General features: G+C 41.7%; 1 protein-coding gene and 1 long non-coding RNA gene across 4 annotated transcripts in view; one reads left to right on the top strand and one right to left on the bottom strand.

The window, feature by feature from the left end:
• LOC142465912 (opsin-3-like) overlaps positions 1-20,830 on the bottom strand; it is a 51,397-nt gene extending 30,567 nt beyond the window's left edge. The window contains exons 1-3 of one of the 3 annotated variants that reach the window (XM_075570351.1): positions 20,096-20,830; positions 17,923-18,251; positions 7,826-8,059 (exon numbers count right to left, since the gene is read on the bottom strand). In XM_075570351.1, coding sequence (XP_075426466.1) covers positions 7,826-8,059; positions 17,923-18,251; positions 20,096-20,459 — 927 coding nt within the window. In that variant the 5' untranslated portion in view covers positions 20,460-20,830. The remainder of the gene's footprint in view (positions 1-7,825; positions 8,060-17,922; positions 18,252-20,095) is intronic. The other 2 variants (XM_075570348.1, XM_075570349.1) reach the window with 2 other exon arrangements.
• Positions 19,455-25,589, top strand: LOC142465913 (uncharacterized). The gene is made up of 3 exons (XR_012788007.1): positions 19,455-19,730; positions 20,058-20,491; positions 24,369-25,589. It is a non-coding gene; the product is annotated as an uncharacterized LOC142465913 (long non-coding RNA).
• The last annotated feature ends 450 nt before the right edge of the window (positions 25,590-26,039 follow it).

The raw sequence follows: 26,039 nt of genomic DNA, 5'->3' as shown, positions 1-26,039 counted from the left end.
CTCATTCGTCTTGGTCCCCCTGTGAGGGATCCCAACGTTGTTAACTCAATTAACTCAATAGTAGTCATAAAGTCTATAAATAGGATAAAGCTTCCAACCGCTAAATAGTGAATTGGCAGCTAATTTATAGCAACCCAATGTGGACTGATGCCCGATAAACTCTAGCAGCAAAATGTATATTTCTCTAAAGCTCAAACTTATCCAGTGATGTTGAAGGGACAAAGGGCTGCCCTCCAGAACAAAGGAACGTCACCCTATAATACACATCAAAAATAATGCACAATCATAATAACGCAGGGAGCTCCGTCGATCATGTGGATCAGACTAAATACCATATTAGAAAGGCCAGGGTGTGCAGCGCACAGCAAAGATGAAAGAGCAGGTCTTGCAATAAAAATCCTTTATTGTTCAAACATCTGGTTGTGGGACAGCAGCAAACTTCAACGCGTTTCGTTCAAAAGAACTTTTTCAAGAAGTGCTGTTACAGTAAAAAAAGTCAGTTTAAATGCAGCTGTTCGCCCTGTTTTCGCGCCAAAACTGACGTCATGATGCGTCATCCGACCAATAGGAATTCATCAGGCCGCGCATGCGCCGCGCGCCAGAGTGTCCCTGGATCCCCCACAGGCCTCAGCCGAGCTCAATCAGGATCGGTATGCCTCTCTGTGCAGCCTCTGATCCAGGGACACTCTGGCGCGCGGCGCATGCGCGGCCTGATGAATTCCTATTGGTCGGATGACGCATCATGACGTCAGTTTTGGCGCGAAAACAGGGCGAACAGCTGCATTTAAACTGACTTTTTTTACTGTAACAGCACTTCTTGAAAAAGTTCTTTTGAACGAAACGCGTTGAAGTTTGCTGCTGTCCCACAACCAGATGTTTGAACAATAAAGGATTTTTATTGCAAGACCTGCTCTTTCATCTTTGCTGTGCGCTGCACACCCTGGCCTTTGGAATTTCACACTATACAGCAGCACGCTTTGGAAGGGAGACCCTGGGAAGGACAATACAAAGTGAGTACATTACTGGGGGCTAACCCAATGAGGAAGGGGGGGTGTCCTTGGACAACCACCCCAACCTTCAGGGTATCCTATGCCCACTTAAGGCTTAGTACTGCTTATATTATTAATACACCAGTGCATGCTCCCTTCCATTTACACAGTCCCAGCACTTTAGAGCACCATTCACAAACAAACTAAATACCATATTAGGCCAAGTTCAAGAATAATCAGTGCGGGGACTGGGTAGCAGTGGGATGAAACCACAGACACAGATAGTTGGCTAAGAAGGGAGACATCTGGATGGAAGAAAAAACATAGGTGAGTGTTGCAGGGACAACACAACAACACGTGGGTTATCTGAATAGGCTTGTTAATTCAGCCACAAAAAGGGGGAACACAAAAAAATCTTCATTCAGCATACTGTATGTGTAATGTAGCAAAAAAACTGCTTAGGACAGTCCAGTTAAATGGTTCATAACAGGGTTTTGCCCTTTCTCCAGAAAGGGCCATTCAAGTCCAAGAAAACCCCAAAGAACAAGGGTAAGTGTCCCACTGTAACAGACCTTGCTGCAGGCTTATTTCCCTCCAGGGGTTCAGCATGTGTCTCTCTCTGGTTGAGCCCTGGGTTTAACGAAGCAGCTGGGACCTTGTTAATAAACCAGCCTTTTCTCAAGCTGGGAGTAACCAGGTCACTGCTGGATTCCAGAGCTGTACATAGGTCTTCCAGGCATAATGTTGGGATAGTGAATTCACCCTGTCACAATGAGTCATAGAAAAAATCAATTAAAACAAATGACAGGGAGAGGCTGACTCCGGTGTCATAATGGACAGCCCTCATCCCCCCTCCCCCCAGAATATTCCAGAACTCACACTGCACCATCCAAAGGAAAGAATCCCCTAAAGTCCCTGTTCATAAGAAGCAGCCAAGATCTGACACCTTATTGATACCATTTGGACACATGATGTTCAATTTACAAATCTAATTGGCTTCTTTTGGTAGCAAGATTTTGGTTACACTGCCTCCTCTGTCTGGTTGAGTTGTGCCCAGCGTGTGTGAAAGAGTGTGCCACCAGAGCCTTCCTATCCCCCCCTATGCGTGAAGGACCTGATCCAACAGCACAAAGCTGCAATCCGAAGGGGTAACAAGGAGGCTCCGGTGGCAATTGAAAATGATGTCCATATGTTATCAATAAGGAGTTAAACCTCGGCTGCTTACTCTGAACAAAGATGGCCAGCCTTTGGCGGATTCTCTCTCTTTGGAGGGTGCGGTGTGAGTTCTGGAATATTTTGGTGGGCGGCAGCTGTCCATTATGACACCGGAGGAGCCTGGTGGCATTGGTCAGTCTCTCCATGTCATTTGTTTTAGTTTATTTCTTCTATGTCTCATCTTTGTTTTTTCTTCCATCCAGATGTCTCCCTTCATATTACAGCTCAACCCCGTTATAATGTGATCCGTTATAATTCAAATCCGCTTATAACGCGATGCATGCGTGGCTCCCAATTTTCATATTTATGAATACTTTACAACACGATTATCGGTATCTTAAATACTTTATTATACAACGCATACAATTGTCCATTATTTCTACCGAGATCCGCTTATAGCGCGATGTGATTCTTTGGACCCCAAGCTCAGCGTTACAAGGGGGTTGAGCTGTACCTCCCTTTGTGCCATTGTCCTGTGACCTTAGGGGTGTGTCTGTGTCTACCTACCTATTTCCAACTATCTGTGTCTGTGATCCACCTCCTTGCTCTCTGTGGTTTCATCCCACTGCTACCCAGTCCTCCCACGATTACTCCGAAATTTACCCTGGTATGGTATTTAGTCTGATCCACATGATCGACGGAGCTCCCTGCTGTATTGGGATTGTGCATTATTTTTGATCTGTATTATGGGGAGACATTCCTTTGTTCTGAAGGGTAGCCCTTTGTCCTTTGGGTATATTTCAATTATTACCTTCAACATGTATACTATTGCACTTTCACGTTTGAGATTTCCTAAGTGTAGAGGCATTACTATGTTTTGCAGTATGACTTGGTATGCCCTCATTCATCCAGTTTTGGGTGGCAGATTGCTTGTGGTTTTTCTTTCTCCACATATCTGCACAAGTCTATGGAGTCTGCGCAGGCTGTGCAGCGATTGGTAACCATGACTACATGATATGGGGCATGTTCCATTGGCTATGAGCGGGTCACGTCAGACGTCTACACCGATTTAAGACGGAGGGCAGACATCCTCGGACATGCTGATTTTTCTATCCACTAAGGATCCACAGAGGACAATTGTACGTTTCTTTTTTCAAAAACAGTGCTGGTAAAAAAGTTCAGAGGAGAAGGGATATACCACGTGTGCTTAACCTATGGGAACGGGCACGAAGATGGAGCCCCACGACCCGAAACATTGCCCACCTTTATTTCTTGTATTTTCTCCTGTTCCCCTGTTTTCTTTATTTATCTCCTTCCCACATTTTTTACACACACACACACACACACACACACACACACACACACACACACACACACACACACACACACACACACACACACACACACACACACACACACACACACACACACACACATTATGTGGGTGAAAAAAAAAAAAACCTATACCATTAGCATATAGCCAATAAAAAAATATCACTTGTGAGCACATTCACATGTCTTAGGGGGCGGCCCCAGTCACTTCTACAGTGCCCCCCCAGTCAGGCCTGTCCCAGTCCCTACCTTGTCGCGAACCTTTCCCCAGCGGTGCGCAACTGGTTTTAGGGCTGCAGGGGAATTTGAAATTAGCATTTGCGACGGAGGCGTGGCCACGCCCCTGCCGGCGGTTCAGCCAATAAGGGCGAACCAGCCGCGGGACGTCATGGCCACGCCCCCACAAATCCACAGCCACGCCCCCTCCCATCGCACACCTTCCTTCTCCCCTCAGACCGCCTATCGCGGTGTAGTGCAATGCACGCGCCACCCCCCCCGCCGGGTGCGCGTGCCACAGTGAAGACTGGGGACTCACCCTTAGGCTAATACCATACCACGTGCCCGCACTGCAGACATTCGGCGCGTGGAGAAGCAATTCACTGGTCCCTTCGGTCTGTAGGGAGCAGGAGCTTGAGGCGGGAGGCGTGGTTTGAGTGGGGGGGATAAGGGAGGGTGAGCGGAGGGCTCGAGGGCTCTCGTGCTGCCCCCCCCCCCCCCCCCCCCGTCGGTCCCTCTCTCACTCCCGGAGCCCCCCTCCTCACCCCCCCCCCTCCCGGAGCAGGGGAAGCCTGCGAAACGGGCACTAGAGGGGGGGGGGGGTGGCACTATGCACGGCTGCACAGACAGGGTAGCCGCCTCCCTTCCCTCCCCGTAGCCGCCTCCCTTCCTTCCTCATTGGCTGACTGTCCCACCACATCACCAGAAGCTTGCAGCATCGGCCGGCTGAAGCGTCACAGCATGCAGTCAGCCACGTCGGAAGGAGCCAGCGGGGACCTCCAGACTGGAGGAAAGGGGCTGGCGTCCCGCTGTCGTGCGGCCACACGCGTCGCCGGACGCAGCGGGACCAAATCCTTAGACAGGTCTGCAACCCTGCCTTTCAACCATTATCACCTAGCATACAGTGCTCCCACTGAAGCAAGGGATTCTGGGAAATGACATGCAAATGAGCACACGTGTCACCTTTTGCCTGGAATATCCATTCACATGGAGCCCATTTAAGCAAATGCATCGCCATTCACACAGCTTTTAAGCACAGCATGTGACTAGCAAAGCAAGTCAAACCACTCACAGACATGTTTCAAACTTGATGGGTATAATTAGTGTGAGGTTGGTTTATACTTGCTTTGCAATATTTCTAGGCTGGGTAGGTTTACCACATACATTTTAAGTTATGGCGGGTGAAAAAGGAAACTAAAAACCTCCACTGTTAGCATATAGCCAATAAAGAATATTACGGGCTCCATTTGCTTTAAATAAAGTACACATATTTTATCTATATTTCGCGACGGTCATCCTTCTCTGGAGTGTTGCAAGGACAGAGACTGTCCATTCTCTAGGAAACAGAATTTGAAGATCGGAGGGGGTTCCTGGACATCCAAAGATACCTTGATGTGAGGAGCTCACTCTTGCTTGTGTGAGTATAGCTGTTATTTATTACAAGCGTTTACCCACAAACACTATTGATACCTTTTTGGTTCATTTTTGATGATTACATTCATGTTCAACCACTAACTGAGTGTTTTTATATACTTTCTATATCCTCTGCGCTCAACACAACTCTAGCTCTACTCACCACTGACTGGCACTGAGAGTTTGAAGCAGGCGAGCCTGGTTCAATTCCCGGTGTCAGCTCCTTGTGACCTTGGGCAAATCACTTAATCACACTGTGCCTCAGGCACCAAAAACATAGATTGTAAGATCCACGGTGCAGGGACCTGTGCCTGCAAAATGTCTCGGTAAAGCGCTACGTATAACTAGCAGCGCTATACAAAAACATATTATTATTATTATTAAGTTTGAGCTGCAGTTCCATAAAGGGCCAGTATAATACTGTTATCTGGTTTTATATTGTTATTTAAACCGACCTTTCTATTTACTATAAAGTCACTGTTATTAGGGGAGCGCCGCAGTTATCCTATACCTTTCTAATATTATATATTTGCTCATATATTCTTCTTTGAAAGGTCCTTCCACAAGGGCACTGCAACATGTAAATCATAAATGTGGATTGGCAATTTAAATCTTTTATAATCTGATAAACTTTAGAGGTGACAATCACTCAAATGGCCCCGAAAATACGACACATTTTCAATAAACATTGGTCGTTTCTCCTTCGAGATGACACACTAGCACAGATTCTTCCAACTAAACCTAATATAATTTTCACTACAGCCACAAACCTCAAATCTAAAAGTAGCACCTAGTTGTCCCCTGCAACATCCTAAATCATCTTCATCTAACCCTATCAAGGGTTTTTCACTTGCACTACGTGCATTGCATGTGCATATGGTGTGAGTAGAAAAACATTTAAGTCCAATGTCACCTCTAAAGTATATCAGATTAAATCTTTAATAAATTGCCAATCCACATTTGTGATTTACATCTTGCAGTGCCCTTGTGCCTCGCAATATGTAGGGAAAACTGGCAGGACCTTTCAAAAGAAGAATATAGGAGCACATATATAATATTAGAAAGGGACTGGCCACGCAGTGTCTTTCATCATTTCCTGACACACCAAAGCCAAAACCCAGCTGTTTTGGTGTGTCAGGCAATAGAAATTGCGCCATCCAGTTGGAGAGGGGGTAATAAACTGAATCAGATCAGTAGGCGTGAGGCCTACTAGATATATGAGTTGAAAACCCTCTCACTGAATGGACTGAATATAGATTTTGAGTTGGGAGTATTCCTTGAAAATTGACAATCCACCTCGGGAGCTGTTTTCTTTTTCTTTTTCCAATACCCTGTCCTGTGGATAGGGGTAAAAATCTCCACAATAATGTTGAAGCTCTGTTTATTGTAATGACTTGTCATTCATTATATTTGCTATATAATTTACTGTCTTTGGTATTTGAACATACTTTAAGTTCAAATATTGTTGAATATCATTCTAGAGGGTTTATATATGCATAATCAGTGTCATTTATAGGTCCATATCCTTTTGGAACATAGGGCATGTTTATGTCTATAATATATTAATTGTTTTATGTACTGCTGTGCTTAATCTTGTATTATATGCTTTTTTGTCCTGTTTTGATTATGCCGGTGATGTTGTTTGTTATTGTATTCATCGGCTGTTATGTGTTAGTGCTGATTGGCCGAATTTGGACCAATCGCAGCTATCGTATGGGTATAAATAACTGGACGTAACTAACACTGCACAAACCCGAGGAAGTGACTCACACGAAACGCGTAGGGTTAAAGGTCAAAGCTAATCCTAGGAGACGCGTGTGCAGCGTTTCAGGCTCGGCGATATACCACCAACTATCAGTGAGAGGCTCTTCTCCCCAACGTCCACCCCTGAACCGGAGTTCCGGTACAAGGAGCGTGTGGACGGCATTGGAGCGCATCTGCAGATGTCCCCCTGCAACGGAGGAGATAGCAGCAGTCTTCTTGCCACATTTGGATTTGCCTGTTTACTCCGCATTTGTTGTGAGTAGGATTCTGGTTTTTCCAACCAGACCAGCAGCACCACACGACTCTATTTGTAGAATGTTATTGTCTTTTTATTTCTTTTAAATAAATTAGCTTAACTGTTTTTCAGCGGTTTTTGTTGTTGTTTTTAGTAGTCTTGTATATTGCGTAAATGTCTTGTTTATTTGTGTTTTAGTTTTATGCGGTGTGTCTTTGTTTGTTATATATGATTAAGTTGTGTCAGCAGTATACACTATGATTTTCTTGTGTGTTTAAATCCCACATATATCGAGACGCATCTCCACGGATCCATCAAGCCGGTCCGGGGTGCAAGATTGGACTTCCAACTAAGGGCTACTATATTATCTAGAAGTTCATTCAGACATTTTTTGGACCATTTCTGAGGCACCTATATATAATCATTTTTGACTGCTACCTTATGTATATTATTTGCATATTTACACAAATTTAGGTGTATTTTCGTGTACATTTTTTTTCTGTTGATTTAGATATGTTTAATTTCACTTTATCTCACGTGTATTATACATTTTGTCGTGTGATTTATATATTTGTGGTTGCCATGTTCTATTGCTTCTAGTCAATTACTAGTAAAATCAATTATTTCGGGCTTATCTACAATATGCTTTATGTATTCGTTCCATTTGAGTGCTGGGGACAGCATTTTGTTTTTATTCCATATGCCCATAATAGCCACCTACCTGCTTGTTCAGGAAGATGTAGATGACGGGGTTATACACAGTACTGCTCTTTGCAAGCACAGAGGGGATGATGCTGGCAGCAGGAGGGATCAGGCCTGGCTTTCCGAAGGTTGCAATTAGAGCCATTACTCCATACGGTAACCAGCAGACCAAGAAGCAAACGACCATCACGATGACCATGACCAGGACTCTCTGCTCCCTCATACGTCCCTTCCCTTTACTGACCCCGCTGACCTGGAAATCATACAACAGACGTGTGTGAGAGATCTTAACATCACCTCCCTTGTATATGATCATGGAGCATCTCACGCATGGGGCACCTGGAAGTGCGGAGGGTAAAGGGACACTCACATAAAGTATTGTAATGGGAATCCCATGAGCGAGACGGTGACCCCTACTGTCCCACAACAGGAAAGTGCCACTAACCCATTTGTAGCTTTTAATATCCATGGAATACAGGGCCTTTTGATAGAGGCTCATTAATGAAGCTTCTTCCATCTCATCCAGCTCGTTACTCCACCTCAAACCTTACGTATATTTTTTCATGCAGACAAATGTGGCTCAGAATTTGATCCCACATTTTATATAAGTTAGAAGGCTATTTACCCGGCAAGTTGGGTAAATAAGGCCCTATTGAAGCAGCAGCAGAATAAGTAAGAGACTTGTTCAGCGCCACCCTTAACCTACCCAGCACTCAGAGTCCTAATAATCTGGGAGAAAATCGTTGCCCGGTAAATAAGCGAGAGGGAGAAGGTTATAGAGCTGGTTAAATAAGCGAGAGGGGGGAGGTTATAGAGCTGGCTAAATAAGCGAGAGGGGGGAGGTTATAGATCTGGCTAAATAAGCGAGAGGGGGGAGGTTATAGAGCTGACTAAATAGGCGAGAGGGGGGAGGTTATAGAGCTGGCTAAATAAGTGAGAGGGGGGGTTATAGAGCTGGCTAAATAAGCGAGAGGGGGGAGGTTATAGATCTGGCTAAATAAGCGAGAGGAGGGAGGTTATAGAGCTGGCTAAATAAGTGAGAGGGGGGAGGTTATAGAGCTGGCTAAATAAGCGAGGGGGGGAGGTTATAGAGCTGGCTAAATAAAAGGAGAGGGAGGAGGTTATACTGTCGAGTAAATGAGGGAGATGTAGGATTTATAAAGCCTACTTCCAGGTAAAGAGACACTTCCTTTATATAATAAATCCTTCATGTACCTGCTTTCTAAATCCTCCTGACTAAGGCCTCGTCCAGGGTAACGCTGAGCGGATGCACACGCTCGCGCTCAGGGCGATCAAATACATTGTTACAATTTGTTTGTCCAGCGTGAGTGCGTGCGTGTATGTGAGCGCACCGCGTTCAGCTGCTTGGCGAGACAAATCAATTTGATTTTCCATTCTCTGGTGCGTCACGTGAGCGGTTCGCCCTCTCTGTGACATCATGGCTGCACCCCCCGACATGCCCCACCACCCCCCTGAGTATAACCAGCAGGACACAAATCCCCCAAGCAAAATGAGCGCCGAGCTCGAACGCCAGCGCACTCTCAGCCTTACACAGGGGCAAAATGAGATAAAAGAAAATCATGATACACTGACACTGCATCAATTTAATACCAAAACCATCCACATGTGCAGACACCAATATGAAGATATTAACACATGAGTAACACAAGCAGATAGTACAGTTGCACATAAAGCGCACCGCAATGAGTCTCCATAATGTGGCTCTATCAATATACTGTATATATATATATATATATATATATATATATATATATGATAAAAAGAGAAGAAAGCGCCCGATCCTAGTGTATTATATTAAGATACAAAATTTAATGTTCCATAAAACTCCACAAATGCGCACTCACAAACATAAAAAGTATTAAAGCATGTAATGAGTAATACTCAGTCGCCAGACGCTGGAAACTGCTGCTCCGCTCACACGTCCTGCTCCCACAAGTTGTATGACACCTCTGAGCTACCGTCCAGCAGGAACTCAGGGGATGTGCAGCTACTCCTGTTCTCAGTCGGAAACAAACTGTGGTGAACAATGGTTTCGGATAGGAGGCAGGGAGAAGGTAGGACCAAGGGGACCAAATCACTGATGTATCACCATGACGTGGCGTCCCAAAGTCCCAACAAACAGCGCGTCAGCGCAAGGCTGCGTCGCAGAGTCCCAGAGTCTGATTGAAAGTCCCAGATATAGAACAGGTCTGGTACAGTGACCATCACTAGTAAAAACTAGTATCCCTACGCGTTTCTTCACACGGGTGATTTCATCAGGGGATATATAACGGATATACATCATAGGTATTTATATTTGAATCCACCAATCAGCAGACGTCATGGCTAGTTAAATATTTGCATAGATAAATACAAGCAATCAATTAATTAATGGCTGTATGTCCCAATAGAACCATACAATAATAGAATCAAATCATTTGAAACATTTGAAATATACAAATTTAAGACCACAAAAGAAGACATATATATAAATTCATGTATAAGTGTGTATATTTTGTTTGTACCTATAATAAGTACATAAATGTGAATTAGGCTATATGTTGTTTGAGCAGTGATTAACCATTCATAGCGATTGTAAAAATAAGCCTGTGCTGGATGAATCAATTAACATTTAAAATCACTACAACATGATTGTATATATATGTGTATTTCAAAAATGCACAAATACCAATGTAAACATCATAATACTGTACATCTAAAATTTAAAGGAAAATGGAAGAGGAAGCCCAAAAAATAAATACTGTATGTTGTAATAATCAATCCAATCATTCAATCCTCCCATAGATATGAGATGCATGCTGGCCACTTGACAGTGATCAACAGCCTCCCAAATGGGCTACTAGAGGAGGATAAATGATTAAGATACTTGTGAAATGTACTTGAAAGGATAACAAATTAGAAGAAACCCACTTATATATAACTCCAAACAATCTGTTGATAATTTTAGTGTTAATAAGGAATATCGATGATCATGTAACAGAGTGTATGAGTAACAGATAAAATTACAAGGGTATTGCTATTTATGTTAATAATGAATAATAGATACCCCAGGGTATATATTTAACCCATAGTGTGTTGAAACAATTTTTGTAATTAAATGTGTATCTGATATGGTGATGGTAATGGTGATATATCTTTCAGATAAAGAGAAGAAATGAAAAGAGAAAAGAAACATCAAACAAATAGAGACTTTGTATCCGAGATCACAAATAACGCAAACTGAAAAGAATGCACCATACAGCAGAAAATCTATATATCGCTGTCAGTTATGGAGGAAATCATTTTAAGTGTTCAAAATATGAAAATTTACATATTAGTGTATATATTCTTATATGTCTTAAATCACTAGTATGTATACAATAAAAGAATATAGTGAAATGAAAAAGTGTAATAGTGTGTATCAGTGTATACTACCCAATGATGTAATGTTCCTATATAAAGTGATATTAAAGTGTATGAACTATAATAAATATTAATATGTGTAATAAAGTGATAAATGTTATGCTAGTCTAATAAATATCCTATCTAATGAACCTATCAATAAAGTGATGAATGTTAATACTATTCTAATAAATGACCTATCTAATAAACAGATGTGTGAGAAAGAGACTCCATGAGACCGACACAGAGGGAACATGTCAAGCATGTTCAACCCAGACCTCTAAATCATGTCATCAAGGGAGAATCTGCCCATCATACTACAGTACTGATATTAATGCAGTCGTTTTGACCAAATGGACTAAGTGTGTTAAGAACATAAATCCAGTAGGTTTCTCTTAGATTTAACCGTTTATGTCTATCCCCACTTAATAGAGTACATTTGATACTTTCTATGCCCATCACTACTAATGTGGCTGGGTCTTTGTTATGTTTCAACTGATAGTGGCGAGATAAACTGTGTGTTTGTAGTCCATGTATTATGTTCCTACGATGTTCTAAAAATCGTATACTTAAAGGACGTGCCGTGCTCCCAATATATTGTATACCACAGGGGCACATAATAGCATAGACTACAAAGCTGGATAAACAGTTTATATGTCCCTTAACTAAATGTGTAGTTCCATTGGAATGAGATGACATACTGTTTGATGTCTTTAAATATTTGCATGTTATACATCTAGGGCGCCTACAAAGAAATTTTCTTGGCTAATATATATATATATACTATTCAGCAAACATCCCTTCACTTTCTTCTTCCTTCTCATTAATAATTATTTACTGTTTCCCCAGCATGCTTCTGGAGACGACATCTGAGTTAATTATTGATTTAATAGAAGTTTATCCTTAATTGGTTGGGCCTCATTCTATTTGCAAGTAAATGTGAACATACCGAATGGGATCTCTGCGCTGATGGAAGCTGCAGTTTGGGAAGTAATAATGGCCGGTGATTGTCATGCTGTCACAGAGTCGATCTGCCTTTGTGCTTATCTCTCAGATTGTGATGAGGAGGGGGGATCAGGAAGATATGACAAACACAAGATAACATGATGGGCCAGATTGTATGTCTCTGCGAGTCACAGTTTTCCTATACTTCAGATTTCCACATCTGATTAAGGAGCTCCGTGCTCTGTCTCTGTGCTCTGCTACACAAGAAGTGCTCTGCCTCTGTGCTCTGCTACACAAGAAGTGCTCTGCCTCTGTGCTCTGCTACACAAGAAGTGCTCTGCCTCTGTGCTCTGCTACACAAGAAGTGCTCTGCCTCTGTGCTCTGCTACACAAGAAGTGCTCTGCCTCTGTGCTCTGCTACACAAGAAGTGCTCTGCTACACAAGAAGTGCTCTGCCTCTGTGTTCTGCTACACAAGAAGTGCTCTGCTACACAAGAAGTGCTCTGCCTCTGTGTTCTGCTACACAAGAAGTGCTCTGCCTCTGAGCCTCGCTACAGAAGACGTGCTCTGCCTCTGTGCCTCGCTACACAAGAAGTGCTCTGTGCTCCACAAGGAGCACTCTGCCTCTTTACTGTGCTCTACCTCTATTCCCAAGACCCATGAATGATGCTTGCATCTTTACTCTGCTTAAGGGTTCAATGATATTACTGTACTTTGTAAAGTTTAGTCAAACACGGTAACACAAAGACACAATCAGACAGCAACTCTCACTTTAAGGCTTCCACAGGCACTTACTCTTATTGAGTTTCATTTCATGTCTGTAGATTTTTGTACTCATTTTAAAACACAATATTATTGCATGTATCCATAACACACAGAAATGTGTAGCTATCGTGTAACAGACAGAGAAATGTGCATCTATAACATAATGTCCAAAAGCAAGAAATATTTAGCACCAGTTTTCATATCTGGGGGTGTGTTTGCATATGGGTTTGTGTAGTGTGTCTGTATCTAGGGGGGTATAGGGGTGTCTATTTGGGGGGGTAGTGGTGTCTGTATATGGGGGTAGTGGTATCTGTATATGGGGGGTGGTTTTGTATTGCGGAGGGGGTTGTGTGGGAAACGTGGGAGGAGGAATTTTATGGGTATTGGGGAGGGAATTGTGTGTGTGGCCAGGGGAGGAGTGGAAAATGAGTGTGAGGAAAGGGGGGATTGAGTAAGTGGGGGTAATTAAGTGATAGCGGAGGGGGGAGAGAGAAGACAAGTGGTGTAAGAGAGGGAAGCAGTGAGTGAGAAATAATGAGTGTAAGGCGGGGGGAATTGAGGGAGCAGGATTGAGTTAGGGGGTAGTTGAGTGATAATCATAGCGCAGGGGGGAGAGTGAGCGAAGAGTGGGACGGGGGAGAGTGAGAAAGAGAGGAGGAAGAGGGAGAGACAGAGTGGGCAGAGAAATGCAGGTGTGAAAGGGCAGAAATTAAAGTAAAATAGCAAGATATAACGTTTGAGAGAAAAGATTTAGAGAAGGGAGAAGACTCACCAAATAACATTATTCATTTCTATGTCACAGTGTCCTTGGGGTGCTGCTCTATTTAACATCTTGCCATTAAATTAGCGCATAATTTGAAAGCAATTCCTCCTGAGATTAAATGCACCTGCACTTTGTCAGAACGAAGACATATCTTCCCATATACGTACAACACAAATATTAACAACCCAGCGTGTACGGGTACTATTGGTGATATGTGATGTGTTCCCTGAAAGAGGAAAAACAAAAGTGAATTTAGACTGTTGTGAGACTGCGGAAACCTTCTTGGGTAACGTTGCATTCATAGCAAAGATGAAGCTCCTCTTGATCTGAACTATATCATTTTACAAGTTTTCTCTTATCCCCACCACAAGCTGAGCTCACAGAACATGTCCTGCTGTCTGACCCATGCAAGGAATCATTCTTGTTCCTACAATTCTGCAAGATTTTGCCATCTCTCATTCTGAGGGCGCCGAATTAAAGAGACGATGCTTCTCTTTTTAGATCAACAATATTTAACCCCTCCATATAACTCCTATTGTTCCATACTGTATAACCACTCGCTATAACTACTCCTAATGCTCCATATAACTGCTTCCTGTAACTCCTGTAATGGAAATGGCAGAAAGTATGAAGTATTTTAATAAATCTGGAACACAAGAGGTTAATGTTGACTTGCAAATTGTCTTAAAAATACAAGAATTGTTTTTGTGGCCTATTTAACTCTTGACCAGGTCTGTGTTTTATAGGACTGATGGTATCTAGGGATAAGGATTTCTGGTTTTGTAAGTGGGGATTGAAATATGGCTGTCCTGACACTAGAATAAATGTAAACCTTTTAAATATACCTTTAAGGGCATTCTTCAGATGATGAATGAAATATCAGGGGTGTGTGGTCAAGATGACAGCCCAAAGGTTTGGGTAAAGTTATTAAATACGATATCCTGGGCCAGACAGCAATTCACAATAATAGCAAATAGATATTTGTAACAGTTACAATGAGAAGAAACAAATAATACAAAACACTTCATGATTAGGAGGTGTAAAGTACAGATTTCTGTTTCTCATGTGAAAATATATGTTACATTTTCATATTTCATATCATGGCGTCCATATTAAGTACACAGACACAATAGTGAAGATGGCATTGTCTAAGTACTGGATTATTGAAACAAAGTTATGAAGTCTTTTATATATTGAGGCAAAGTTTAAACGTCAAAAGAAAGGATTTTTTTTAGTTGTAAAAATGTAATCTAGAGAGATTGATGGAAGAAGGGGGTTTATGTTGTTCTCAATTAAGGGAATTTAGAATATAAATCCTGCATTTTAATTATGAAGTAGAATTCAATAAGAGTGTGTCTGATGTCAATAAGATACATGAATTCTCATATGACCTGTTTGGGGAAAGATCTTGTTAGGCGATAAAGTAAGTTAGATTCTGCTTATTTTATCTATTGATTTTAAGGAACTGTCTGCATTTTATACTGTATATCCTTATAACAATTGCTTTCTGTAACCTGAGCATTGTACTTTTTATATATTAAAGCTAAACTTTAATAAGTTATACTTTGGGCTCTGATGGAACCGTTGCACGTTTTGTAGGGAGTAATTTACATTTTTAGACACCCAACTGAAGACAGCAGCCCCTGGAGCTGCTGCAGCAGCTGTCCTTCTTCCTGGGACCGTGCCTCGATCTGCCGGATGTCCTCCAGGATCTCAGCATGTCCCGGGGCAGCAGATACTTCAGGTGAGAACACTAGGAGGGAAAAACACAGCGAGGGGCACAGAATAATCTCCCGCCTCTCGCTGCCTGCCTTTAACTCCTCCAGCCAGCCACCTCCGCAGCGTCACCAGTGACATCTAATATGACAATTTATATATTTATCTAGTTATCTGTATTTCATCTCATAAGTACAGGTCATTTAGATAAATTCTGTGGCACGTCACGGTATGCCTTTTTGCAGGTCCTAACACTACCTGTAAATGTTCTGTTCACCTCTCTGTGGAATGAGAAAAGTCTTAATAAACTGATCATTCACAGGTGCACAACAAGTATAGAAAAGAAAAAGTAGCGCCAATCAACTACCAAGGTAAACAACAATAAAATGTATAAAATATATACTATTACACGGTAATCCAGTGTCTGAAATGTCCTGCTGCTAGAGTCCAGGGAGGTGATTCCAACACCTCCAAAACAACTTGTATAGAAAAGGGAAGTATCCAGCGCATAGGCTCAGTTCACCATCCCAAGCAGGTATATGTGGGAGAAAACAGACAGACACACAGAACAAAACAAAGAGTATACTATCAGTATGTACTACCAAAATACTGTAGCACCCCACTAACTAGCAGCAAACGCACACTTACTGTACATGTGCAGATCCACACTGGAGTTGAGGATGTAGCATTCCACAGCAAAGTAGCTTACAGGTGCACAACAAGGCCTGCTATTGAAAAGGGCGGATGGGTGAGCTTAAAACCCGGCCTTTTTGTCTTTTGTTTTGTACATTAGGTCATATTAGGTAGCACTCTTTTTGACACGAATATATATGGTGTGGTAAGTTTGGGTTTTGAACTTGCTGGGATAGTGTGTTGTTGTACATTGTACATTCTTACCTAAGCTGTTAACCGTTTGGTGCTCCTGTTATAAATTTGTCAAAATACTGATTGTGTGCCTAACGAAATGGCCGCTTTTTTTAGTTTCAATCAATCCTTCAGTCAGTGTAACTCAGCAGCTACAATGTATCCTGATATTACTAAGGTAACATTGACTATGGTTATAGTTTACAGCTCAAATTGCTGAGAACATTGGCATCAAATTATCACCAACAGGAAGGTGTTACAAAGATCTCGCACTGCTGGGGAAGTGTGCTAAAACTTGCTATAGAAATTAAAGGATCCTCCGTATTTTAAAACTCATTAAAAATGGCATTAAGAGTTGAATTTAAAAAAAATTCTCACTATTATCTAACACTACAGAACTGATTTAGTTAAAAAAAAAAAAAAAAACATAAGATGTCAAATGTTTTGCCACTTTAATGAATGTATCCGTTGTGCCTGCTTATTTAATTGCCTTTCTATATTTGAACACAATTACAATGGACTCTATTGAAACTTGCATAGTAAAAGCAGAATGTGATATTTCTTGGTCACTTGACATTGTGATTCAGAAGGAGAAAGTGATTCGGGCATTAGAGTTATCAGGAGAAGCACATGTACAGTACATTGCTCAGAACTCACTCCTTGGATTCTCTTTGTTTTGTGCGGCTTGTTTCAAAGCGAGTAATATTCCTCCACAGTATCATTTATTATTTTTATTTTTTTTGTTAACCCACATCACGTCTAAATGGAAACGATTTTAGAGATATATTTTTAATATGCATTAAAGCTGTATTTTCTCTCAAAGGCTGGTGACAAAAAGGAGCAATCCATGCAATATTCTATGTGGCTTAAAAAAAAAATTAATTTTGTAGTATTAGATAATACTTACTACATTTTTTTCCCCTTCAACTCTTAATGCTATTTTTAATGAGTTTTAATATACTGAGCACCCTTTGATTTCTATAGCAGGTTTTTATCTCACTTCCACAGCAGGGCTAGATCTGTCTAACACTTTCCTGTTTGTGATCATTTGTCGCCAATATTCCCAGCAGTTTGAGCTGAAAACTGTAACATTAGACAATGTTACCTAACGCCACAATTCGTAATGTTAAGAATCCAGTCCGTGGATTGCTGAATCTGCGGATTGGATTCTTAAGACTTGTCAGCGCATTGCGGAATCTGTGGATGGATTGTTAAAAACTACTAGCGGATTGTATCCAATGGCGGTTTTGAATGAATCCGTGCCGACTGAAACGGTAACAATTTGCGGATTTTACACCACGGAATGGATTTTGAATGGCAAATTCGAGAAAATCTGGTAAACGGATTTGGGCGGGGTCACCTATCTCTACTAATGATTCTACACAGGAGATTACCAATCTAACCAATACTAAGGGACACAAGTATGAGTAACTCCCCAGTGTACTGTAGGAGTGAGAATTACCAAGGGGATAAAGCCTAAAGAAGCCTAATTACCTCCCTAGGGTAGGAGTGAGTGCTACCAGGGAAAGAAGCACAGAGTAACCGTATTATTTGCCACCAGTTAAATGTTTGGTGAAGTACATTTTGTAGGAAGAGCATTGCACTTGTTAATACTATAAAATTTCCTGGCGCCCATCATTATTTGTATTAATTGGTCCTACCTGCTTAATGGCGACGAGTAGCTTCCCGTAGCAGTACATGATGACGGTGAAAGGGAGGACCAGACAGAAGATGAAGAGGCACACGATGTAAGACGTGTTATTGGCATCCCGCGAGTGCCAGTTTACCGAGCAGGTGGTGCCGGGACCCTCTAGGCGGTAGCTGCTCCACCCAAAGAGGGGCGGCAGGGTCCAGAGCAGGCAGTAGACCCAGGAGAGCAGGATTCCCAGCCAGGCCTTCCTGAAGTTTGTCACGTCTGCCTCGGTGCTCCCCATCATAGTGCAGTATCGCTCATAGGACAGGACGGCCAGGGACACCAGCGACACCGTCCCTGAGACAAAGACAGGGACATGGGATTAGGGAATGGGACATATATACTTGTTAAGGGAATGGGACAAAGGGAGCAATGGAAGGTGTTATAGGGAGCGACTTTATGGAGAAATAGGAGTTATAGGGAGAGGTTTTATGGATAGAAGGAGTTTTAGGAAGCAGTTATATGGGATAATAAGAGGACTTATATAAGCAGTTATAAAAACAATAGGGTGAATTATAGAGAGTTGTTATATGGAGTTATAGGTGGAGGTACATGGAGTAATAGAATGAGTTATAGGGAGCAGTAATATGGAGAAATCAGAGGAGATATAGGGAGCAGGTATATGGGATTATAGGAGCCATTATAGGGAGGGGTTATAGGTAGAGGTTACATGGAGTAATAGAATGCATTATAAGGTCGGTTATACTGTAAGGAGTAATAGAAAGACTTATAAGGAGCGGTTATATGAAGCAATCAGAGGAGTTATAGGGAGCAGGTATATGGGATAATAGGAGGAGTTGTAAGAAGCTGTGATATAAAGCAATATGAGGAGTTATAGAGAGCCGTTACATGAAGCACTCAAAGGGGGTATAGTGGGCAGTTATATGAGTAGTTCTATGGAAGGGTTATATGGAGTAAAAGGAGGAGTTATAAAGAGTGATTACATGAAGGAGTTTAGGGAGAAGTTATATGGAGTAATAGGAGGATTTTTAGGAAGCGGCTACATGGTGCAATAGGAGGAGTTATAAAGTGTGGTTATATGAAGCAATAGGAGTTTAGGGAGCAGTTATATTGAGTAATAGGTGGAGTTATAGGGAGCGGTTATATGGAGCAGTAGGATGAGTTATAGGGAGCAGTATGAGGAGTTATAGGGAGCAGGTATATAAATAATAAGTGCAGTTACAGTACGAGTCTGATTACTTTAGTGTATGGGTCAGTTCTGAGCGATCCTGATAAATGATCCTTTGAGACAACAGGACGTTCTGGGATGTACTATTACAGGACACAATGTGTATAGCATACGGTATAATAAAAACAGAAATAACACTGAGAAATCCAGTAAAGATTCCTCCTATCCCAACTACAGAAACACATTTTACATGAAAGCAGTTTGCACATCTCTGCTCCATTTTAGTGTAGATAAAGTTATCCAAGTGGGAAACACTTTGGCGAATATAAAACTTCCCTTGTTCTCGGTGTATGACATCCTTTGTCACTGCCTCCAGTGTCCCCTCATGTCCTACCAGCTGCACAGGATAATGAATTGAATGTGAAAGCCACATGGGGACCAGCTGCGGAATTGTGATTCTCTGATTACATGTTACACTTTGTCACTGATCACACAGAAAGACTCCAACATTCAAATATTCAGCCAGGAGGCTAAAAACCAGAGTTCTTCCTGAAGTGGAAGAGCTAAGTTTATCATTTTCCTCATGGAATCGGAGACGGCATCCCCAGAAAGCAAACAGAAGCTGTTCTTCCATGTCATATCAATCTGTGTGTTATTATATCACTCTGCTTGTTATTGTATTTATCTGCATGTTATTATTATATCTCTCTGTATGTTATATCTCTGTGTGTTATATCACATCGCTCTAGATGTTATATTGCTCTGCCTGTTATTATATCTCTGTGTTATTAGAACGCTCTGCTTGTTATTATATGGCTCTGCATGTTATTATATTGCTCCGCACGTTATTATATAACTCTACCAACTATTATATCTCTATGTGTGTTATTATAACGCTCTCCATGCTATTACATTGCTCTGGATGTTATTATATTGCTCTGCATGTTATGATATCACTCTGTCATGCATTGCAGCCCCTCCTGCAGTGAAGAGGTTAAAGACTGAGACTCACCAAAGAGTGTGTTGATGAATCCATACCAGATGCAGCCAGCCTCCCCTATGAGCCAGTGTCCCCGCGTGCTGGCCGCGAAGCTGAATGGGGTCCCCACGATGCACACCATCAGGTCACTCATGGAGATGTTCATTAGGAGAAGGTTAATGGGAGAGCGCAGAACTTTGTACTGGCAGAAGAGGACGAGCACCAGCAGGTTATTGAGAAAACCCAAAGCCCCGATGACTCCCAGGAACACAGCTACGAGCAGGTGGCCTGTGGGGGACAAGTTTGCCTGCTCTCCTGTCCCATACTGGTGGCTGCTGCTCCTGCAGGTGACACTGCTGCTGTCACTGCAGTTGAGACTAAAGCTGGGGAAAGCCATCTGTTCTCCAGAGATGGGCTCACAGGACACTGGTATGTGGGATATAAACACTCAGCTTCTTATACACACCCCGGCATGCTTGTTTTATTTATTTATTTCTTGCTTGGATTGTTTAATGGGTTCTGTTCTCCGAGGGGTTAAAAGGAGTACGGTGAGAGGAATAGAAAGAGGCTCGTGGAAGGCTCCACCGTGTGGCCACTTTAAAGCCAGATCTGCGCTGCCTTTTTATGTGTGCTGGAATGGAGGGAGTGCGTGGTGCACCTCTCGGGAGTGCTGTCACTCAACACTGGGGGTTGGGTTCAGCTGAGCCTCTCATCAGTCAATGATGTAAGAATCCAGAACGCTGCGCTCTAAAGGGCTCTCTGTATCAAGGCGATTTTGGAGCAAAATCGTAACATTTTAACCTGCCCCTATGTATCAAAGCTTTTTTCTTCAACTTTGCCCTGCCTCCCCCGGCTTGCACCTTGGAGAGAGTCAGTAGGAGGAGTTAGGGGGAAGTTACATGGTGCACAGATTATAATGAGATGTATCACATTCTGCGTCTCTGTCCCAGTTTGCACCTTGGAGAGAGTCAGTAGGAGGAATTAGGGGGAAGTTACATGGGGCACAGATTATAATGAGATGTATCACATTCTGCGTCTCTGTCCCAGTTTGCACCTTGGAGAGAGTCAGTAGGAGGAGTTAGGGGGAAGTTACATGGTGCACAGATTATAATGAGATGTATCACATTCTGCGTCTCTGTCCCAGTTTGCACCTTGGAGAGAGTCAGTAGGAGGAATTAGGGGGAAGTTACATGGTGCACAGATTATAATAAGATGTATCACATTCTGCGTCTCTGTGCACCAGGTTTTTCCCTTTTATTTGCCCCCCCAAATATTCCATGAAGTGGCATAAATCTAAAGTTCTGCATCAGATGTAAGACCCCGCAGGCATCTACAATCTTTTCTGTAAGTTGTTACCTAGACTGCAACACGTTGCCTGTTGGTGAACACAACGCGGTGACATGCTACCATCTCCTTGGTATGTTGTCTGAGCTGAATACTTCTATCAATTTAACCCCATTTGCAACTTATATCTAATTAACATTTCCTTGGTATGTCTCTCTTAGCTGAATAGGCAAACCCATCCCTTAATTATTAGTCAAGTGAATCTGTTTAAATTATTTAAGTGAGTCTATTTTGGCTGTGCCATATGGCTGTGTAAAATCTTAAAGCTGCAGTTCAGGCTCCCGTTTTTTTTTTTTTTTTTAAGGTTTTTTTTTAACTTCAATAGTTTTATCTGGGCAATCTCTACTTACCTAAAAAAACTGCATAGCTGCCGGTTAATTCGTTCTCCGTCTATTAATCGGCAAAGTTTGGCGACATCTTTAAATATGGGGAATGTAAATCGTTGCTATAGGAACAAGCATGCTTGTTAAAATAGAATACAAGAAAATTGGTCTTTCAAAGTTGTTGTTTTTAAAACAGAAAATGCTAAAAGTATTTTTTCTTACTACAGAACTGATTTATTAAAAAAAAAACACACATGCAGGATATTGCCTGAACTGCAGCTTTAAGTATTACATATGAAGTGTTTATGGAGTTAATATTGGAGTTAGAATTGGAGGTGTAGATTACCAGAACTGGACTCTGCACTTCAACAACAACAACAACTCTGCAACTGTGAGAACTTGACTTTCTAAATGCTTCGATAATCTGTACTCTTCCTATCCTCCAATAACTGGGAAGTCTATCCTCCTGCATCTCACTCCCTCCCTATTGCTTTTTCTGTGTACTGTTTCCTCACACATTTGTAAACAATGTATTTCTCTCCAATTCCCCACTCCCTTCCTATCCACATTTCTTCATCCCTCTTCCCCTCCGCCTGTGCCCATACACTGCACCATTAATTATACACCTCTTTGCTAACAACTTCTTTACCCCTCAATAAAAAGCACCCCCAATCCCCCCCCAATCCTCTTTTCACACCCTCTCTCATTCCTGCTTTTGGGGATATCTCTCCTAATCCTGGTCCCAGCTATATTCACACCTGCTCTCACCCACGCCTCCCTGCTACCTTTTCCCCTCCTAATGATGTTAACCCATCTAATTTAATACTGACCAACCTTAAAACTTACCTCGCAAATGAAGCATCCCAACAGCCTGCACTCATGGCTATAGTCCCACAGTCACTCCTACCACCCATCGTGGCCAAGCACTGCCATCTACAGCACTTATTCCCTCACCTGCTGTCTCTGTAAGTCTTCCGTCATACTACTTAGATTGTAAGCTCTTTGGGCAGGGATTTCCTTTCCTATTGTCTGATTTTGCTGCGCTTATTGTATTATAATTCCCTGTACTTTGTGAAGCGCAGAGTACACTTTTGGCGCTATATAAAGACATACATACTGTATGTCCGCTAACACCCTGAAGGTTATTAGCACATTGCAGAACACAGCTGATCATGATGCTTGCGATCGGCTAAAGAGATGTCAAATCATCCCTGGGGCTCTCCAAACATTGTGACAGCCTCTGAACCCACATTATCCGCTCTCAAACTCCAAATAAACCCAGCGGAGAAACCCCTGGTGTGCGCAGGCTGAGGCCAGACAGTGCTGCGGGGAATTACCGTGGGTCAGTATTACAGAGGCAGCGTTGTAAAAATATGTACATCCACCGAATACACACAGACGAACACCCCAGAGGGCCAGGGAAGCAGAACAAAATTGTAGGGGTTGGGGGTGTTTATTGTGGTTCTGGCAGTGAAGGAGTTAACCAATGCAGCTTTTCAACTAAAACACATTTAATGTCCCAGATTTATCACAGAAATACATGTCTGGTTTCACTAATAAATTTGATGCTGTTTCTGCTCTCCCCCCCCCGCCCCCCCCAGGTTTGCAGACCGGAGACTTTGCTAAATGATCCTAGACACTGAAACGTATATTTGTGTGTATGTATGTATAATATATACTGTACATACATACGTAAATTGATTTTTTCAGGAACATGTTATAGGGCATTATTATGATAATCTAAAAAACTAATTTGTATATGTTTTATAAGACAATCAGAATGTAATAATTATTATTTTAAAAAATAACAGATTTGAAACTATTTTGAAATGTGAATAAATGCACATATTATTGCGCACGTCCAAGAATAATCCCCCCTCCCCTCGTCCCAGCCTCGCATCAGTACTCCTCACCTTTTTGTTCTATAAAAAAAAAGCATGGTGTGTATGTGTATGTGTATGTAATACTAAGCCCCCCAAAATGGGAAGACGTATCTGCAAGTGTTCTAGTAAATCCAAAGCGTGAGTGTATCTTTATTTATATAGCGCCAAAAGTGTACTCAGTGCTTCACAAAGAATACAGTACATGGAATTATAATAATACAATAAGCGCAGCAAAATCAGACAATAGGAAAGGAAATCCCTGCCCCAAAGTGCTTACAATCTAAGTGGTATGTTGGGAGACTTACAGAGACTATGAGAAAAAGGGATATCTGATGCACACCACACAATCAATAAACATACATAATTACCGGTGCTCTTGTGTTGAAGGATGGCCTGCTTAGTTTTTTTTGGCTCATTAGAAAATCTGCAGTGCCTTGTGTTATTCTTGTTCTATTAGACTTACTGAGACAGCAGGTGAGGGAATAAGTGTGGTAGACGGCAGTGCTTGACCACAATAGTTGGTAGGAGTGACTGTGAGTGTGGGATAGTAGCAATGAGTGCAGGCTATTGGGATGCTTCATTTGTCATTCACGTCATTTCACTAAACTTGTGATGCTGCACTAATTAATAACAGTCATTTCGTTTATACATGTGAGCGCTTTATATTTACTTGTCACCTTTCACCATATATGTGAACAACACTGTTTGCTAGCACTGCGCTATTGTGTATCATACACTGTCTTTTCATGTTTCTAGAGTCACATATTATATGTCCGAGCACACCCAAGACGAGCGCCAAGAAGGACTATTTGTTTCATCAATTGATTGAAGGATCTGGATAATCCATGAGTTTTTCTGCCAGCAGGACTTTTATTCGGACATTCATATTTTCACCGTTATTGCAATCTACTAGAGTTTAATTTTACTCTATTGTATGTTATTATGTAATTGGATAATTTCTTTGCCTTTTTAAATTGGTAGATTGCTGAAATTTGTGCCGAATCTGTTGCAATTTCCTTACACAAACTAGAACGTGAAGTTTGCTTCGCACCACCAAAACAACAATGAGTTAGGGAGGGTAACTCCAAAATTAGTTTATTTGACCTTAAACAGGGGCAAAAATGGGCCAACATGTTTTGCGCTGCAAGCGCTTTGTCAAGGTCCCTATTCATGTAACCCTCAGCTCAGTGTATTTAAGTGTAACACGAACCCGGAAGTGAATTGGTTGCGCACTGTCAGAGCAGGCTCAACCAATCAGATACCGGTTCCCACGCCCACTGAAACACAAACAAATTAGCATAACACATTTATGAACATTTAAAAGACAAACAGGTTGCAAAATAGTCGCAGAATCACAGTACTATAAAAAAAAATGAAGTGGTTACATTTGTTGAATTTGTATTCTTTCTTCCTTGAAATTTGAGGATTATTGCCCTCCAGCACATGAAATAATTAGAGAACTTAACAAAGCAACCCCTAGGATATTTCTATTCCAAAAGCTCTACTTGAATTTTATGATTGAATGAGTCACTTTAGCCATCATACGCCATATTTTGCGTAAATCAGACTCAAAAGCAAAGAGTGTCTGTATCTGTCGTCTTTGGCATTTCAAACACAATAAGGATTTAAAGATAGAAGGATTTGCAAACATAAATTGAGCCGTGCAATTCATCAACACTATACACAAACAATACAAAAATGAGTAGATATTACTTTCCCCTAGTTTGAATAATCAAATGAAATTACATATGCAAATATACTCTACCATTGTATTGAGTGTAAATGCAAAAAAAGAGTGTAATTTCTCTAAAGAAAAATGTATAATCTCTCTAAAAAAAACATATCTGATGGATTCCCAATTGATCCAAGGAAAAGTGAAAGATTGTTTCAAACATTAATTTTATCTTTATTATTATTTGATGTTTATAACATAAATATATATTATCTATATCTTTCATCTTATATAACACATATTCCTTCAAGGGAAAAGGGAGGGGGAGGGTGGGGAGGGGAAGGGGGGAAGAGTTGGGAGGAGGAAATGAGAGGATGAAAGATAATGTTCAAAAAAGTATGAATTTGATTTGAATAAATATAAAATTTGATATACAATCCTCGGTTTAAACCTTGATTTGATTAAGGGGGATTGGTTTGATTGGTTTGCTTAAGGGGGATTGACGAAGCCACATTGGAGAAACGCGTAGGGCGGTTCACAAGCAGAGAGAGAGAGACGAGCTGACAAGCTGATATTCCATCACGGAGCCGGAGCAGTGAGTTTCAGCAACGGAGAGAAGATCTCGCGAGACCAGAGGTCACGTGACGCTGAAGTGACTGCGTGAGTTTGCTGTACTCTAAGCCGGCGTCAATCCACCACTGAGTATGAGAGACTCATATGTGAAACTCTCAAATGCTTTTTTACAACTCACAAAG

Source organism: Ascaphus truei, chromosome 14 (genome assembly GCF_040206685.1).
Source record: "Ascaphus truei isolate aAscTru1 chromosome 14, aAscTru1.hap1, whole genome shotgun sequence".
Classification (NCBI taxonomy): domain Eukaryota; kingdom Metazoa; phylum Chordata; class Amphibia; order Anura; family Ascaphidae; genus Ascaphus; species Ascaphus truei.
Note: the sequence above shows the minus strand (reverse complement) of the source record. Positions and strands in the feature narration are given on the sequence as shown.